Genomic DNA, 19,748 nt, shown 5'->3' with positions numbered 1-19,748 from the left:
TAACCCCTTTTGAGATAAAAACATAACCTAAATCAACCCATTAAGAAATAAACAGGCTGTAATTGTCAAATCAGCATTTGAATAACTGCAAACCTTTCCAGAGCAAAGCACCAAACACCTAATCCTTTCTTCAAGATCCGACTGATCGTTTTGGTCCTTAGTGAGTCGTTTAAATTTGTCCCTTATTTAACAAAGCCAAGTGACCTTGAAGTCTTAAACATCATAAAACTCAGATAAATTCGACTTGCAGTCTTTTTGACGAAGCAAATTTTTAGACATTACGATAAGCAGCTTACGAAATTCCCTATGCAGCTCAAAAACAACAATTAAATGTAAGCTACATTAATCTTGGTAAGGTACCTTCTTTTGACCACAACTTATATTTCCTCAAGAAGTCAGTGTAATCTAGCAATTCAAAATACTTCTGTGTTGATGCCAGTGCGAGTGGTGGACTCGCAGATGCAATTGAAAAATGAAGGCCACATCTTTGACCCACTTGAAATACAAAAGCAATCTGTGATGCCGCTAGTACGTGCTCCTAGTGTAAATACTGAACTCATTTTGGCAAAATCAGTTGACTTTATAAATAATCGCCTATATTAATAAGCCGATCTAAATTGTGTGCACTATTAAATAAGCTTTGAGAGACTTTTGGCCCATTTGAACCATTTGAGTTTTCTTTTTAATCTTTAGCTAAATCTTTCTATTTGACCTGTTAGAGAAAAGATGTAACCCGATTATCCATTCAATAAAAAGTGAATCAAAATTAGAGAAAGTAAAGGCTGCATTTTAAACCCAATTGCCCATAGATACCAGCAATCAATGCAGCTCCAGCTGCAAACGAACTGTAGGCAGAAGCCCGTGCATCTGCATGAACATACTCCAAATCAGCACCACCTCCTGATGAACCCTTTCGACTTCTAGGCATATTAGAGTAATCCAACTGCCAACTATTGATCACCATTAACACATTAGATTGTTTGACGAACAACATGAAAAAGTATAAAACAATTTGTTTACGTTGAGAAAGAAAACCAAAGATTATAGACGAATAAGTTACTTTACATAGATGTTTTCAAATCATCTTTTGGGTTGCCTAAACTCTGCAGATATAACTTCCTTCCTATTTCAATTTCAATTGACCCACTAAAACAGAAGCAACGACCACATACAGAACAAAGCAATTAAAACTGACTCGAAGGCTGCTTAGAGACAGAGAAACTGTAGAACATGAGGCCCAAATGTAAACGCAACCGGCTCATAACTGCTATCTAAACCAAAGCACTCGGGTTCAAACCCTTCCATGCATTTTTTTTTTTTGTTACAGATTCGATTTTAGGTAACTTTCATTCACACCCACTAATTTGTTTTAAGTAATCCAAAAAACTAATAAAATTTTAATCTGATGAAAATTACCATGATCTTTAGTAATTACTTTATATCTATAAATGAATTCACTACTAACCCATGCTAGATAGCCTAACAGCATCAATGCTACATCACTCAAAAAATTAAACAGAGAACTAAAATTAAGCTAAATATGTAGAGTCTATTAAGAAAAAGTTAGAGTTGACAAAGAATTTGTTCACCCCCAAATTTTTACACAACGAACCTCAAATGCATACACTCAAGGCTAAATATTTGGAATCCCCAAAAGTCAAAGTAAGAAACAAATTTACCAAGACTGAAGCATAACAAAGTAGTTTTAGATTCCCCGTATTACCTGTTACAATGCACAAACTTGGAAGCTTGGTACATGCTCGTGTAAACTACACTACATTAGTATGTCGGACTTGCCTGAACATAATAAATCTTACTAAATGTCACATGTAAGGAAAAAACAATAATACAGTTTGCAAAGAAAATTAGGGAAGACCAAATGGTACCGGGTACCGGTACCAAATTTACCTAACCGCGTACATTTTCGATACCGACATTTGACGTTTTTGGTACCGATTTTTATCCTCAATACCGGTACCGAACCGTACCGGGTATATTCGGTACCGGTACCCATTTTAGGGGATTTTCGGTACCGGTTGGTTCCAAGCTCATCCTTAAAGAAAATGCAGTCGAACAATGCAAAAAAGAAAAAGTATATATATACTGACCTCAAAAATCAAAATATAAACTTCCTCGGCAAGTACTTTTTGCAAAATCTTTGTTTAAGCGTTCAGTTTTTAGTATCTTTATAGCCACTTCTTAAGTATGATATGTACCTTTGTATCTGCATCAATTAATGAAATTCAGATTATTATGTTACTTTTTACAAACATACTCACTCCTAAACACTCTTATACTACTCATAAGTACACAATTATTAGAAATTAGAAAGCAAGTGCATCATACCAGATATGTGATTCCCAACGACCAGTGCGCCGATAAAACGTCACACCGCGATACTGTGAGCTTCGAGACCTCAGTCCACGTCGACTTTTCTTCGCCTGCCGAAGCGGCGACACCGGCAGATTCTGCAACGCTTAAGCAGGCTCCGGAACCGCCATCTTGCGAAATAAGATTACAGGGGTGTGTGTATAGAATCACCCATATTTTATATTATAACACCAACATAAAACGGTTAACGAACATGCCAGGATTTGCGAACTGACCAAGGGATTAATTGGAAATAATTGAAAAGTTGAAAGTCAGACTTGGCCCATTTTAACCTATACTCATGATGACCCGGTTCAAAACAAATCTCAGTAAGTCCAATAATCAAATCAATATAAAGCACTGCATAAGTGACATCTAATATAAAGTAACAATTGTTCACGTGAGGCAAAAGTGAACCCATTAATGTTGAGCAGAGAGCAATTAAAAGACCTATGGTTATCATATACATGTGAAAAAAAATATTATTCATAGGAAACAAACAAAACATTTGTAGAACTATAAATAAGACGCGAGAAAAATAATTAAATGAACTTATGTACTTACTCGGCCAATTGAATACCATAGCTAGCAAATGCAGAAGACGTAGGGGTGTCGGGATCCATTGCTTTATCAGGTACTAAACCAACAATAACCACCGACCAACTTGTACCTCTGAAGAACCATGATACTTGAGCTGAAAAAAGGAGAGTAAATTAGACCTGATAACCCAATATTTAAAGAATGCCCTAATATATTAAAAAAAGTGTGAATTTACAGGTGGTGATGGAAGAACCCGGCTAACTTCACATGTAGGTGAAAGGTAAATTACACACAAAAAATCACTTTTAAGTACCACTTAATGAACATAAATCAAACAAAAAATATTATTAGTTTTGTGAATCTATCTCTTTGGCTAGAGAATTGGTTGTTTAAGCGGCTAGAGAATTGGTTGTTTAAGCGGCAAAATGATTTATATGGAAACTCACTCAATTTTCAATCACAGTTATAAATCTTCTCCAATACGTTTCATTCAATTTTGAAACCATTGATATGCTTTTCATATAGAAACCGCAATCAGTCATCAATTACTTGAAAATCTTCTACAAAACTATGAATACGTTTCCAATTTTATCGCGTATAAACAGTTTATTATGTTTAATTGGAGAATTCAAATGTGAATTGTGTATGCATACCTGATGATCTTTCGCAAAATCGGCGGAGAAAATACATATGAACCTGGAACCAATGAACAATGTGTTAACATACAGATCAAATATAAAATATATAATACAACCAATAACACAAACATTGTATAAACAGATTCAAAATAAAATTACCGAACATAAAATATTCATTGTATTTCCCATTCTAAAAAAACCCTGCTTTGAATCAAAACTTTAATGAAATGGAACTCCGATTTCACAATTCTAAATTAGAGTCATAAAAAATATTTGTTTCAAATCAAAACATCCTAACCTTTAACATTGTACCGACATTCATCATATAATCGTAGCCAGAACCACCACCACCGTCATCTCTATTATCATCAGCCATCACCACCAGTTATAGAGGAAACCCTAGCTGACCGGAATCCTTTGAGAGAAGAATCGACAACGTGAAATATATAATCAGATCTAGGGTTTTTGTATATGAGATGAAAAATGAAAACCCCAGCAATAGTTGATCGCCGTTATAGAAGTGAGAAATCCGGTGAGTTACTTTCTGGAATGTAGACGATTCTTAACATTAAGGGTTTTTTGATTTGAAATAGAAACCAATTCATAATTTTGGCAAGATTAATTGATTGGAAAGAGAAAAGCATTTAATACGTATTTAAAAGAAATTGCAAAGAAACGAGAATGAAGGAAATGAAATTGGCGCACAAAATGAATTATCAGCCTTTAGAGCATGTCCACATCATCAAAATGATCGGCTAAGATTAAACCTTGTGGCCTAAGAGAATTCATTTAGTATAATAGATAGATCTCTTTAATGAAATAATTAAAAAAAAAAAACCTTGAATAATTAATTGTATTAATAATCTCTTAAATGAAATAATAAAAAAAACTTGAATAATTGAATTAATAATCTTTTAAATATTAAAAGAACTTTGTAATTATCAAAGGGTCATTTACATATTTCCCCTTACTAAGATCATTTATTACATATTTACCCAACCTTTAAAATCAATTACATATTTCCCCTTCCTAAACTATATATATTACATATTTCCCCTTCCTAAACTCTATATATTACATATTTATCCATTTCATTAAAATTACTCTTTTTAAATACTATTTTACCCCTATGAAATATCTTAGTGATTATTTATTATATATTACTTTACCCTTAAAATCATTTATATATTTCTCTTTCATAAAGCATATGGTAAATAATTAATATTAATCTTGTTCAATCATCTTGTTCAGTAAATAAAATATGTATTTCTAAAATCTTTATCGCCATGGTCAATCGCCATTGCCGGTCTTCATCTCCGACACCACCCAACAGCCGTCAGTCGTTCATCATCTCCTGTTGTCCACCGCCATCCTCATTGCTGTCCACCGCCATCTCCGACCAGTACCGTCGCCGGAGAATCACCGCCCCTCACCGTTCTTCTCTGTCACCATCCATAGACAACCACCACCTTGCTGCTGATTTCCACCCATATCACAACACCATCATCTTCACCACTCACCAGAACCAAGCTCTACTACCACCCTATCCGACATTCTCATGAATGTTCCCTTCTCTTTTGTTATCTCCTCTCTACAGCATGAATCTCAGTTGTGCGACCTCTACGACTCTTTTTTTCTATCCCCACATCTACGGCCTCAGACAGCACGATACCCAATTCGTTGTTCGCCCAATTTCCAATTTCAAATAAACTGCTAAAAATTTTATTCATCGGCTAGTTTAATTAATTATATTTTCATTGTTTTTGTTTGAAATTTAATAGCATCCTACCATGTTGACAGGTGTGAGTACCAGGTTCTTTAGTTTTGATATGAATTAGAAAAGGGTAATTTCATTTGAGTAGGGGAAATATGTAATTAATTTAAAAGATTGGATAAATATGTAATAAGGTATCTTAAGAGGGGGATATATGTAAAAATCCCATTATCAAAAGCAGTCCTAAGGTACATAATGACCTAAGTATCCTTACACTTAACTACAAAAAAGTAACAAAGTTAGCGTCAGGTGCCAAAACCGTTATAAAATGCAACATTGGGGTCTAATATGTTAAAAGATTGTTTTTAGACTAAAATAGTTAAATTGATTAAACCACAAGGGCCAAAATAGTAATCTACTCTTTAGGTTACTTACATGTTCATCATACGTGATATATTACGCAAGACTAAACGGTGTGGGCTCAAACCCTTTAGTGTCCCAACTCAAAACTTAAAAGTGAAGGGTGTTAGTACTCATTCCTCCTTTTTCATCCTATTCAAACCCATCCCCTTCCTCTTCCTTGTTTCTTTTTGTTTTCTTTTTTCCCCCTGTTATAACTTCAAACTTAGCTCTTTTATTATTTTTTCACTGTTTTAGTATGACATTTTCTTTTTAAAGCTAAAATTTATTATCTTTTATTATTTATCTTCTAGGTATGGTCTTTTTTTTTTAATTATTATTTATCTTAAGTTTAACTAAACAATTTTTATAAACTTTTAAAATGTTTATCGCCTATAATTAATTAACTATAATTCAATAATTTTTTTTTGGGTTTTAACTTTTTTTTGCTACAACAAATGCTTCAAAATGATCGAGGGAGTGGTCAATCACTTCCCATTTTCACTACCCAATAATCTCATGTCATGTTAACTCCCTCTTTCACTTCCCATTTTCCACTCAAACACCAGCAACGGTCAAACACCCAGTCAATATTTTTTTTTTTGATTGGTTGAAAATTGGTCAAGTCCCCTCTCTCTCCTTCATCACTTCTCTTCCTCGCTCGGTGTGTACTCACCGCCACAACATCTCTCCGCTCACCGAATGAATGCCGGCACCACTTCACCGATCGGTGAACTCAACTCCCCGCCCCACTCCCCGAGAGCATACCGTCCACCCTAACCATATTCATCTACTAGGTTCCATAAAAATGCCGTTCACACAAAAAAAAAGTTTCCAAGAAAATGAGTGGCAAATAAACATTTGGACCCATATTGTGACGGTGGAAACTTCTCTATATAGAATAATAATTTGGTCAATATGTGACATCCAAAGATATCCATCCCAACTCCCACACTCAACCCAAAAGTCCAAAACGTGAAGCCAACTAAAACACATAATAAAAAAAGACTATTTTACAATCAACAGAACATCTACAGGAAGAAGAAACCTGTCTGATTTGGTTGCAGCAAAAGAAAGTCAACTTATTCCACTTTGACCAATCTGCATCTGTAAGTTTCAACATGGGTACTTTAAATTCTTCCTAAAGGTTCCATTTTTTTGATCTTTTTTCATCTGGGTACTGGTAATTACTTGAATTCATCTACTTTGGTTTGTGTTTTTAGGGTTTTATTTGTAGTAGGATGATTCTTGATCAACATTTTTTTGAATTTCTTGATATTTTGTGTCTATTATGAACTGGGTAGTTTAAGTTCTTTCTAAAGTTTCAATTTTGTTGATCTTTTTTCATCTGGGTAGCAGTAAATTGTTGAATTTATCAACTTTGGTTTGTGTTTTTAGGGTTTTATTTGCACTAGAATGATTCTTGATCAACATTTTATTTGAATTTCTTGCATTTTTATTTGATTTTCTGGATATTTTGTGTCTGTTATGAACTGGGTAGTTTAAGTTCTGTATAAAGTTTCAATTTTGTTGATCTTTTTTCATCTGGGTAGCAGTAAATTTTTGAATTTGTCAACTTTGATTTGTGTTTTTAGGGTTTTATTTGCACTAGAATGATTCTTGATCAACATTTTATTTGAATTTCTTGCATTTTTATTTGATTTTCTGGATATTTTGTGTCTGTTATGAACTGGGTAGTTTAAGTTCTTTCTAAAGTTTCAATTTTGTTGATCTTTTTTCATCTGGGTAGCAGTAATTTTTTGAATTTATCAACTTTGGTTTGTGTTTTTAGGGTTTTATTTGCACCACTAGAATGATTCTTGATCAACATTTTATTTGAATTTCTGGATATTATGTGCCTGTTATGAACTTGGTTTATTTGAATTTCATATTGGTTTGATTAGTTATTGGTGTTGATCAATTTAAGTTCTTGGTTTTAGGGTTTGAATCTTGTGTTCATCTAAGTATTTCTTGCTTTTTTATGTCCATTTATGTATATATTTTGCATCAAGTCTCATTTGGGGTTCTTTAATTCTTGGATCAAGAATCTTTTTTTCAAAATTATGCCATTTTTTTTTTGGGGGGGGGGGGGGGGGATGATATTGCACGGTCCTCCCAACTGCTGGAGTTATCCCACTCCACAAGCTAGCTTAGCCCCATAGCTGCCTGCCGGTTAATACCCAACTCGAAGCGAAGGCCTGGAGGGTGTGTCTGCCAGGATTCGAACCGGGGGTCCTCTGGGAAGAGGTGGGTGAGGCTGGCCACTGGGACACCCCAAGCGGTTAAATTGTGACATATTTTGTATCAACCCTCATCTGGATTTTGTATGATTGTTGCTTTTAGAGGTTTAGGGGGTGTTTGGATGTGAGTTTTGAAACACACATGTGAAATTGTTTTAATCACCTTTTTAATTGTGTTAAGTGTTTGACAAATGCTATGTATTTAAGGAAGTAGAGTCGAAATAACCGTGTCTATATTAGTAATCGTCGTACCCCTTTGTTTGATGATAAGTTTTTTTGTAGCTTAAATCAAACTGATTATTCGTAAACACACATCCAAACACCCCCTTAATACACATGGAACTAACTTCAAAATATCGATAAGTGTGATTTTATTCCAAATTTGTATTGCCTGCAGATTTCTTGATCCGGACTGTAGTACAAGAACTTGAGACTTCAGTCATCTTCCATTTTTGGAATAACCCGAATCGATTTTTTGAGATAATTTTTAATTAACATAGAAAAGAGAACGGTTTTGGGTGTTTAATTTTGTGATTAGTGGTGCAATAATCGACGGCTTTTTGGATGAACTAAAACGAAAAGTCAACGAACATTCGGGTTTGACCTTTGACCAAAACAAAGACGAAATGATAAGTAGAGTGGGAAGTTACCTCTCTCAAAGTGTATATTCTGTTGCAACCCCTTTTCACCCGTTTGGTGGGGCCGTTGACATAATCGTTGTTCAACAACAAGATGGATCGTTTAGGAGCACCCCGTGGTACGTTAGGTTCGGAAAATTTCAAGGTGTTCTCAAAGGAGCGGAAAAGATCGTAAAAATAGAAGTTAACGGAGTAGAAGCCGATTTCCATATGTATCTCGACAATTCGGGTGAAGCTTATTTTATCAAAGAAATCGATCCCGAGAAAGATAGTGATGTAAACGATTCCGAAAGTGTACTAGAGTCTAGAAAAGACGATTTTGCCCCCGAGAAAAACAACAATGTAGAGGTTCAGTTTCAAGAAGATCATGAGTTTCAAGGTGAACAATCGCCTCTAGATGGGTCGATCGAGTTGTCGGATTTCGGGTCGAAACAGTTTGATAATTTAGAAAATGATTTGGGGTCAAATAGTTCGGAAGTCGTGTTGTTCAGCGTTGATGGTCAAATTTTGTCGGCTCCCATAACATCAATGGAGGAAAACACCGAAAACGTGCAGTTAAGTACGCCTCAGTTTCATTTGGGACCGATCGAAGGCCCGGAATTCGAAGGTGATTTGGATTTAAGTAATGAAGCTACATGGACTCAATATTTAAATGATATTAGCAGACCGAAAGATAAAGGCGATGAAACTCAAACCGTAGTGAATTTAGAGCGAGAACTATCTATAACAAGTCTTGTTGATGATTCACCGAGCGATGTAAAAAAAGACGATGTTTTCAAGAGTTGTTTGGCATTAAACGATTTGGGAAAGCAAGAAAACGGCGGTGATCATGATGTGGATGTTGAAGGATTACAAGTAGGAAATGAAAGTGAAGGGGTTGAAAACGTCGAATCTTTAAAGGTAGAGGTTAAAAGCGTCGAATCTAGTAAGTTGGAGGTTGAAACTGAATCAACAGGGGTAAATGTAAATTCATTGGATATTGAACATAAAGTTTCTGATGTTGAAATTGTTAAAGATCACGATGGTGAAGAATTTGAACGTGGCGAAAATAGTCCCTATGGGCCTGAACATGAAGACGATGATAATGACAAATTTGATGGATCGAGACGTACAAGTAAGTGAGGGTCGGGTGGGCTGCTTGAGTAACGGGTCATACTAATAAACTAATACCTAGATACCTAAAGTGGGCCCGTGGGCTCACACTAATAAACTAATCTAATAATACTTAGAGTTAATAGCCAAAATGGTCCCTGAGGTTTGCTCACTTTTGCCACTTTAGTCCAAAATCCAAAATTTTTAAATTTGGGTCCCTGAGGTTTGCATTTTGTTGCCATTTTAGTCCAAATTTCAAAACCCCCCCTTTTTGGACTGTTGCAACCAGCCTATTTTGTCCTTTTGCGCAGGGGTATTCTAGGTTCTTGATCTGAGTTTGTTATAATAACTCATAAAAATGACCAAAATACCCCTGCACAAAAGGACAAAATAGGCTGGTTGCAACAGTCAAAAAAGGGAGTTTTTGAAATTTGGACTAAAATGGCAACAAAATGCAAACCTCAGGGACCCAGATTTAAAAATTTTGGATTTTGGGCTAAAGTGGCAAAAGTGAGCAAACCTCAGGGACCATTTTGGCTATTAACTCTAATACTTATCTAATAATTGTATGTTGCAGAAATGTTTAAAGGTGGAAATATTGGGCTGGGTCGGGTTGTCCGTTAAACATTTTTTTGGTGAAACTTTTATTGTTATGTTAATTTGATTACAAAGTATATATATTAAAAAATAATCTAGTATGAAATGAAACAACTTATAAGGTTGTATGTTTTTCCATCTATACATAAAAAGAGTTATTTCATTTATATTTTTATTAAATTAATTAACTTTTCAGGGATAGAGATATCTCTTTGCGGGAATTTGCTTCGTCCCGGTATGGGTTCAAGTACAGCTTCCGAAACCTTCAACGCCCACCGCATATCCGAGGAAGAATTCAAAATTTCCGCAGCATCAATTATAAAAAACGACAGCTTAATAATCAAAATCGAAGATAAATACTTTACATGGGATAAAGTTGCTCATATCGTTCTTGGAACAGCTGCATACGGGCTAGAAATGCACGTTGACCCCAATGACGCGATTCCCGTTGACTGGAATGAAGAAACCAGTCTCGCTTCAACTCCATCGGGCCGTAGATGGTGGCTCTGGCCCATTGCTTTTAGACGCGTTAAAACTCTTGACCATAATAACAGTAATTTGTCTGGTGAAGATGTTTTTCTTGATTCAGAATCGGTTTTTGATTCTCCGCAATCCGTAGAGAAGAGCCCACAGTCTCCACAAAAGCAACTTGTTAGGACCCAAAATCCCACTAGTGAGCAAATATCGTCGTTGAAATTAAAAGACGGGCAGAATATGGTTTCGTTTGTTTTTTCGACCCGCGTTTTAGGCGTTCAAAAGGTGTTTTTTTCGAGTAAAATACCATTTTTGTCTCTAAGGTTTGGCCAATTTTGCGACTTTCGTCCAAAGGTTTGTTTTTCCGCATCTGGATCCAAAAGATTTGAAATCTTGCCATTTTCATCCGGCTCGTTAACTCCATCCATTTTCTCCGTTATTTTAGGGGTATTTTCGTCTTTTTTTATTTAGCAAGGGTATTTTGAATATTTGTACACTATGCTAAACGCTTGTACTTAAAGTGAAAAGACCAAATTACCCTTTAAGTTAACAAAAAAGATGGAAATACCCCTGACTTGGATGGAGTTAACAAGTTGGATGAAAATGGTAAGATATCAGACCTTTTGGATCCAGATGCCGAAAACAAACCTTTGGACGAAATTCGCAAAACTGGTCAAACCTTAGGGATGAAAATGGCATTTTACTCTTTTTTTATTTTAAATTTGATTTACGTATTTATTCTCTTCTATACATTAAAATACTTATTATTATTATTATTATTATTATTATTATTATTATTATTATTATTTATTTATTTATTTTTTTTTTATGTGAGTTGTGTAAATTTTATGTAGGTTGATGCTCATATTTATTTGTGGAAGTGGAATGCAAGGATTGTGATATCCGACGTCGATGGGACGATCACAAAGTAAGCTATATTAAACTCATGGTTTTACTGCTGAAAATTTGTATTTTGAATTTACATTTTATTTGTCCTAATTATATATTTATAATATCTTGTAGGTCTGATGTTCTTGGTCAGTTCATGCCCCTAGTTGGTAGGGATTGGTCTCAATCCGGGGTAGCTCAACTTTTTTCTGCTATAAAGGTATTTGTTATCGTACATTATCGGACATACTATATTGTATAACTATATAAAAGAATTTGACACACTATATACTCTATAAAAGAATTTGGACAAAAAAACGTGTTTGGCGCAGACCGATCCGACCCGCTCAAAAACTACATGTTTTGACCCGTGACTGCAGGGGCGATGCTTTGAAGGGGCCGGGAGGGGCGCCCGACCCCCCGAACTTTTTGGCCAGTAGTGTTTATATATAGTTTTCGTATAGAAATTTTTGGGTATATACGTTTTCGACTACCCCCCCCCCCCCCCCCGGTAAAAAATTTCAAGCTTCGCCACTGCGTGACTGCCCATTTTCCCACCTCTAGTATTTCATTTAATCCGCGTTGCGTTCTGCCTAAACATCTTTCTAAAGTGTCAATGCTATGAGTATTCATGAAATGTCTTAACTTCGATATATATTTATATTTTCGACGTGCAGGAAAACGGATATCAGTTGCTGTTTCTAAGTGCTCGTGCAATTGTTCAAGCATATATCACTAGAAATTTCCTCATTAATCTCAAGCAGGTAACACTGTCAATAATATACTATGTAGAAACTCAAAACATTGTTCAAGGGTATTTTAGACATTTAAACAATGGTCACACATGTAAACGTGCCGATATTTCATCAATCATTTGATTTTTGTAGGATGGGAAAGCTTTACCCAATGGTCCGGTTGTTATTTCACCCGATGGCTTATTTCCTTCATTGTACCGTGAGGGTGAGTGCTTGCCGTTTATTAATAAGGGGGCGTTTGGTTTGTAACCAAAAATCACCTTGTGGGTTTGATATCCCGTTATAAAACACAAACCCATAACCAAACGCTACCTAAGAGGCTGTTTGGCAACATCTGAATGGTTAAGTGCTAAACCAGTAAGAGGTCTGAACCATTAAGTGCTGAACCAGTAAGAGGTCTGAACCATTAAGAGCCTGTATAATGCTTAACCGTTCAGAGGCAAATGTCTGACAATTCAATTCAGATTAAAGGTCTTAACCATTCATACTCTGTATACATCTTAACCATTCAGAGGCAAATGTCTGAACCATTCAGACATCTGCTCGTGAAACAAACAGTCTAAACCATTAAGTGCTGAACCAGTAAGAGGTCTGAACCATTAAGAGCCTCATTAAGAGGTAAACAAACAGCCCCTAAGTATTGGTTACATACTTCAAAATAACTTGTTCATACATATATAAGAGTATTGTGACACGCTTATAATTCGTTATGCTATTCATAAAGTTTACTTCATGATTCGAACTTTTTTTTTATTCTTTTTTTGTGGCAGTTATTAGAAGAGCGCCTCACGAATTCAAGATCGCGTGTTTAGAAGTAAGCATGCACAAATCAAACAATATGTTCTTTTCATTTGATAATTTATGTTTGGCGACAAAATTCGGGCACCTTATTAATGTTAAATTTTTAAACATTTTCCACAGGATATTAGAGCACTTTTTCCAGCCGATTACAACCCATTTTATGCGGGGTTCGGTAACCGAGACACCGACGAGCTTAGTTATAGGAAAATCGGGATTCCGAAGGGTAAAATCTTCATAATCAACCCTAAGGTATTTTTTTTTCCTAGTTGACTATTTGGTTTGACCTTTCAGAAAACTAGAACATGAATAGGGGTAATTTGGTCAATTTTCTAATGTTTCTTTCTTCTTGAATTTTCAGGGTGAGGTAGCCATTAGTCATCGGATCGACATGAAGGGGAAGTCATACACTTCTTTGCACACATTAGTCAATGATATGTTCCCCCCAACATCAATGGTTGAACAGGTTCGATTCGTTTCCTTTCTAACATATCAAACGGGCCAAAACTTTAGTTAAAAAGTAAACGGGTCGAAAGTCACCCAAACTGTATTTTTAATGCATTCAACCTCCCAAATTGCTTTAGACAAAAAAGTAGATTAATATCATAATATTAGTAATATAGTTTTTGTAAGTCATATTTAATAAACCAGTAGGGGTGCAAACGTGCCGAGCCAAGCTCGAGCTCGGCTCGGGTCTGGCTTGTTTATTATCTGTTAATTAATATATTATAAAAATAATACAAATAATAGACTTGTTTAGGCTCGCAAGCTCAATAAGTGAAGCTCGGGCTTGGGCTCGTTTACTAAACAAGCTTATTTTCAGGTTCCGGCTCGGCTCGTAAACACGTTTAAATACGCTCAGCTCGGCTCGTTTAATAGAAAACTTTAAATAAGGGGTAAATGTTATTAAATATTAATGAAAACTAATATTACACTAAAGCTCGATGAGCCTGACGAGCTTCACATGCCAGGCTCGAGCTCGGGCTCGATAAATAAACGAACTTTATTTTAGGCTCAAGCTCAGCTCGGGATCGATAAGGCTCGGCTCGTTTCGAGCTTTTTCTCGATCCGATCTTGAGCAGCTTGCGAGCCGGTCAGCTCGTTTGCACCCCTACAAACCAGTAACGGAAGAAATACTTTATGGGTCGGGTCAACCGACCGTTATAATCATTATTGACTTTCCCGTTAACTTGCAGGAAGATTATAACTCATGGAATTATTGGAAAATGCCAATGCCAGACGTCGACTTGTAGAGTAGTTCAAGGACCTAATTGTAATTTATGAACGATGGATCAGGTCTTTTTTGTTCATATCAAGCTCTCGGGTTCTTCCATCCTCGCGGTTGTAGTCACGAAGCATTAATTCGTATACGGAACTGGTTAGTTTTTATTTGTATATCTAAACAGACACATTAGGGTCGGGTCGGGTCGGGTCGGTCAGTTATGAATATTTTCGTAGTAATCCCTATGTTCTTATAGCCAAGATCATAAGTGTATTTATCATCGAATCCGAGATGTAATCGGACGAAAAACAAGCGCTAGTGTCATGTGAAAAACATTTAAAATGTAACCGAATCTTGACATTTACATTCATAGTTGATACTTTTGATTACAGAATACTTGCTTCTGATGATGCAATCTTGAATTCATGAAGTATGCTTTGAATAACCACCAGATAAGAAATCAAAATTCAGGTTTTATGTTTTTATTTTGATGTTTAATAAATTATTTAAACAAAACAAATGATAAAAATTCTTATGCCAGATTTTGTAAAAATATAAAAAAATTCTTGTGCCTAGTTACCTATAGTTTAAACTAGGTTAGAACCCCGTGTATTACACGGGTTGAATAAATGCAATTTTATATATCAAATAATAAAAAAAAAATATATCTTTAAAAATCTCGTTTATTACACGGGTTGAATAAATGCAATTTTATATACCAAATAATAAAACAATATATATTTAAAAATCTCGTTTATTATATTGGTTGAATAAATGTAATTTTATATATTAAATAATAAAAAAAGTTATATATTTAAGAACCCCATGTATTGTACGGGTTGAGTAAATTTAATTTTATATATTAAATAATAAAAAAGTTACATTTTTAAGAACCTCGTCGAGCTGAGGAGCGAGACTAAGTTCGACCATTAGGGAGACAAAGGACACAGTTTGCAATAAGTGACATATATAAAGGACGATTTTTGTAATTTACTCTTTTTAAAAATATTATATATATTATCTCCTATATGAATTGTTTAAATTATATTAAATTTAAATGTATAATTATCTTTTAATTAGTATTAATTATATTTAAAAAATAGATGGCTTCAATGAATGACACGTGTCCAAAACTTGATTTCTTTTATTATAGTAGATAGATATAGATATAGATATAGATATAGATATAGATATAGATATAGATTTATATTTTATTAAAGAAAATAAAAAAGTAAAATGGAATTAAAGATCACACCAAAAAATCTTTATTATCTTTCTTGCGAGAGGTAATATGCATATATCGAAAAACTTAGTTATACTATCAAAACTTTAATTTTTTTTTGAAATATATATTAATCTTTTTGTTGTTTGTAGCATAATTAGTTTTTTTTCTAATGGAGGTTAAAAATTAATATAAATTAAGACTTTACGATTTGAAATTAAGTTTATGCCAATAATTTAGGGTTGATAAGATTTATATTAATTTAATTGCTATTTAATAATTTAAATTAAATAATAATTATCTAAAATTAAGGATGGTCTATAATAATGACAAGTGTCCCAAAGTTGATTACTTTTATTATATAGTATAGATTTAAGTTGAATCACTCTGAACTGGCTAAGAACATCAGACCTACACAAACTAGTATATATATATGCTATTCAAAGAATTGAATTCGCTATTATTCGAATTAATAGAATTGAATTATATGAATTTTAAGATTTTAAGCTGGATTTAAATTTTCGACACTAGCTTCGAATTCAATTCAATATTTAACTACCGAATTCGAATCCAGCTTCGAATTTCTGATGACGGCTGAATTCGATTCTAAATCCAGTTAAAATCGAACAAAGTAACAAGCTAAATGAACACGAAATCGAATACATAACTGTTCAATGGAGTAAAAGTATGGAAGCGGCCCAAATGTTTGACTGTTGGGATTGAACCCTATCAGAGGAACATATAATGTAAAGCCAAAACTGGATCAGCTCAGTGGATTCAGAATAAGCAGATGCTGATATACATATCTCTCCCCTTGAAAGTGATTACAACAACTGATGACCTCCTATCTGCTGATCTTACTAACCGCTGACCAATAACTGCTGATCAATTAAAGATCTGATGAAGACTCAAGTCCTGCTGACTCAATCTGCTGCCTTGAGTCAAGCACTGCTGATCCGGACAAGTGCTGCTGGGTTCACAGCAGTAGAAGGTTGCAGCAGTTGTTCTAAAGTCTGTTTGTAATAGAATGTATTAGCAGTAGCTCAACATAAGCAGTGTCTGTATAAATCAGAGGTTAGAGTTTGTTAGGAGGTTAGATGTCACTTTCATGGTGACGTCAGCTTTGATTCTCAGTGGTTTGATCTGCACTATAAATAGAGCAGTATCTGTACTGTTCTATTTGAGCTTAGAGCTTTTGCTCATCTCCTTTCATCTTGTACGATCAACCAGGGAGTATCAGGCTGAGGGGGAGTTTAGTATGTAAACATGTATGTAATCTTTTGATTTGAATCCTTCGACTAATGAGAATCAATTGTTTATGAAAAACTATTTTCCTTTTGGTTGTGTTTACAAAGTTTGCTACTCATTTCCGCTGCACTTATTAGTTTTATGCAAACAAACACAATCATGTCAGCCTAAGATCCTAACAATTGCTATCAGAGCTTGGACAGTCAAATTCGATCTAACAATCAATTTGACATAACAGTTCAGCTCAAATTCATTGATACTAAGGTTGATTGTATCTAGTTGAAAAACAGAGCAACGAGAAATCATGTCCAAAATGATGGATCAGACAGTCTGTAAAACAACCAAGATGTCATATGACACACAAACTTCACATAACAAGTGATATCATGCATAAAACACCTATAGTGCTCAGATCTGAAAAAATGTCTGATAACTATGGTATAATCTCTTTGTTTTACAAAATTGATTTCAATTGTTGTTATGAAGTTGTGATGTTTTTATCATGACTGCTGCTAAGGTGTTTACCTCATGACAACGAAAATCTATGTTCGGATGATAACCTTAGTGTTTTCGTTAGCATAAAAGGAGGGAAAGTAAATGTAACACCCCGAAAATATAAATCTTTATATAAGAATATAAGGATTTCATAAACAAGAAATAAACATGTAGAAACTTTAACCTAGTTAAAGTTTACAAGTCTTGAAAATAACTTACACTTAGTTAAAACTCTTGTATTTAAAAAGAAATGGTAACTAAGGGACTAATCTTGCCAAGAATCAAAAGTAAATTGTTAATTGTAACAAAATTAAACCAAACACACCAAATTAGTGTGTCTGGTCGACAGAAGCAAGGCAAGGGGCGACCCCCATTGTTCCAAAACCCTAACATCACCATTTCTTGCAAATTGAAGGCTCAAATCCTAACCAAAACAAAATCTGAGCTTAGAATCGTGTTCCTCATCGCGAGAGGGTTAAGAGGTATGTAAAATTTTGTGAGAATTCACTACTTGAAATTCTCATGAATCTAGCAAATCTGAAATTTTGTTGATGCATGATAGTAATTAGTTAGATTAAAGATGATATAGTGTCTAGGATTAAAACCTAGACAACTATATGTGAAATCATGCCTTAATTCAGGAAAATTCCATGAATCCATAGATGTTAAGTTATGGGTTTTGTATGTTGATGATGAATATTGGGATTTCGAGTGTAATCCTAGTATAAAGTCCATTATAAGATGTAATTCCAGTGATATTGATGCTAAATGTATGCAAAAATTTCTATTATGGTGATATTTGATGGCAAATCATAAAGTCATGAACTTGTTTATGAAGGTGGGAAAATTCGACCCGCTAGGTGTTTGTAGAAATGCCTAAGTGGGAAATTAAATGTGAATTTTGAATAAAAACGCAGATTTGATAATGGTCCATGATTATGGTCATAAAAAGGAGTTCTAAACATGTTATGAAAACTGAATTTTCTAGGCAAGGAGTCCGGTTCATCTAGCGGACAAGCCGGAGGGAATTCACGAGGAAAAGACGCGCTCTAAAAGGTATGAAATTTTATTGTTTCATCACATTATAATTATTATTAGCTTTATGCGTTGCTTGAAAGAAAGGAAAGCATGAGTACCGAGAATTTCCATTATAACATGAAATCGGCTATTGCCTTAAAACAAGTTATAAGCATGAAAATTGAGCATCCGTAAGGTGTCTAATTTCAGCACCTAAACGGGTCAAACAAGTTCTGGAGATAAACACGAAGCATGACTTAATGTATTGTGCGAATATCATTTGAAGCATAGGCCGTGTAGTGAATACCATAGATAAACTCTTAAACCTTGTTCTTATTATAGATGCTACGTTTTGGTTAGAATGCATGATTGTAGTACGAAAGAATAAATGGAAATCTTGCAATTTAGAGTGAATGTTAACTCCCGTTACATGCCCAATTAAGTTGTAATTGAGGAATGTGATGACTGAAATACATACATGAAAAACTAGCCCAGCCGTCTATTGATTTATGTGAAACTATGCTGTCTTGTAACATAAAGAATCAGCAAGAATCCTGCATATTTAACAAGGGAGTTATGTGCAGAGTCTACCGTAAATTACGGTGGTACCATAATTTACGGTGACCTGCAACTCTGTTACGGTGGATCTCTACTGTGTTACGGTAGACCCCCAAAGGTTCAGGAGCCACCGTAATTTACGGTGACACCGTAAATTACGGTGAAGCCCTGTTTGTTGAACTTTATTTCTCGTTTTGAATAAGTTTTCGAATCTAATCCAATTTCGTGACTTCCATGGTTAACACTACTAATGCTTGTTAAACATGATAGCTTTCAGGTACCAAGTGAAGGATGAAGATCAAGCTAGTTAACTCGAACCGAACACTCTAGCAAACGCTTCCGCATATAACCTTTTGTTTTAAAAACCATGTAAACAATTGTTGTTAATGTCTTGGTTATGATTTTGTAAAGATTGTACAAGTTTGTGGTGCTTAGATGGATTAAAATGATGAAAGTTTTTGTTAAGTCAATATTTTGACATCTAATGCAAGGTTTTTATGTATATAAATCTGGTTTTATAAGCTGGGTCTTACAGTAAAACTTTAGCTATTTAGATCTTATGTATTGAAAAACAGATTGAAAATCCTCTAAAAGGACCAAAATCAATTGTATTAAGAATACATTAAGAAAATCAGCAGTCAAAATATCCAGATCATGCGTAATGTGGAATTTGGCATAAGCAAGTGCAAAAATGTCCAAATCTCTCAAAACATTGCTGAAAATGATTTTGGATTGAGTATTCTTTCCTTGAAACCTTCCAGTAAAAGTTTCAATACTCTTCTATGGAAAGGGTAAAAAGGAAAAGAAGAAAAATTACAAAAACTCAAAAGTGTGTTTATCTCA

General features: G+C 34.6%; 1 protein-coding gene across 2 annotated transcripts; it reads left to right on the top strand.

Annotated features, from left to right (window-relative positions):
* Positions 1 to 6,584: 6,584 nt before the first annotated feature.
* Positions 6,585 to 14,761, top strand: LOC110891213 (phosphatidate phosphatase PAH1). 2 transcript variants are annotated; one of them, XM_022138910.2, is made up of 11 exons: positions 6,585 to 6,770; positions 8,299 to 9,653; positions 10,425 to 10,987; positions 11,557 to 11,630; positions 11,726 to 11,810; positions 12,268 to 12,354; positions 12,478 to 12,550; positions 13,116 to 13,159; positions 13,267 to 13,395; positions 13,505 to 13,609; positions 14,340 to 14,761. In XM_022138910.2, the coding sequence occupies exons 2-11, from the start codon at positions 8,528 to 8,530 to the stop codon at positions 14,394 to 14,396; spliced, it is 2,343 nt and encodes a 780-aa protein (XP_021994602.1). In that variant the 5' UTR covers positions 6,585 to 6,770; positions 8,299 to 8,527; the 3' UTR covers positions 14,397 to 14,761. The 2 variants fall into 2 exon arrangements, with proteins under 2 accessions (XP_021994602.1, XP_021994603.1); XM_022138911.2 differs by lacking the exon at positions 6,585 to 6,770 and adding an exon at positions 7,759 to 7,908.
* Positions 14,762 to 19,748: the final 4,987 nt, after the last annotated feature.

This window comes from Helianthus annuus, chromosome 11 (assembly GCF_002127325.2).
Source record: "Helianthus annuus cultivar XRQ/B chromosome 11, HanXRQr2.0-SUNRISE, whole genome shotgun sequence".
Taxonomy (NCBI): domain Eukaryota; kingdom Viridiplantae; phylum Streptophyta; class Magnoliopsida; order Asterales; family Asteraceae; genus Helianthus; species Helianthus annuus.
This window is presented reverse-complemented; position numbering and strand designations above follow the sequence as displayed.

Coding starts and splice junctions, on each gene's coding strand:
- LOC110891213 (XM_022138910.2), top strand. CDS start 8,528: ATGATAAGTAGAGTGGGAAGTTACCTCTCTCAAAGTGTATATTCTGTT. Junction 12,355..12,477: donor TCCTCATTAATCTCAAGCAG/GTAACACTGTCA, acceptor TGATTTTTGTAG/GATGGGAAAGCTTTACCCAA. Junction 13,610..14,339: donor CAACATCAATGGTTGAACAG/GTTCGATTCGTT, acceptor GTTAACTTGCAG/GAAGATTATAACTCATGGAA.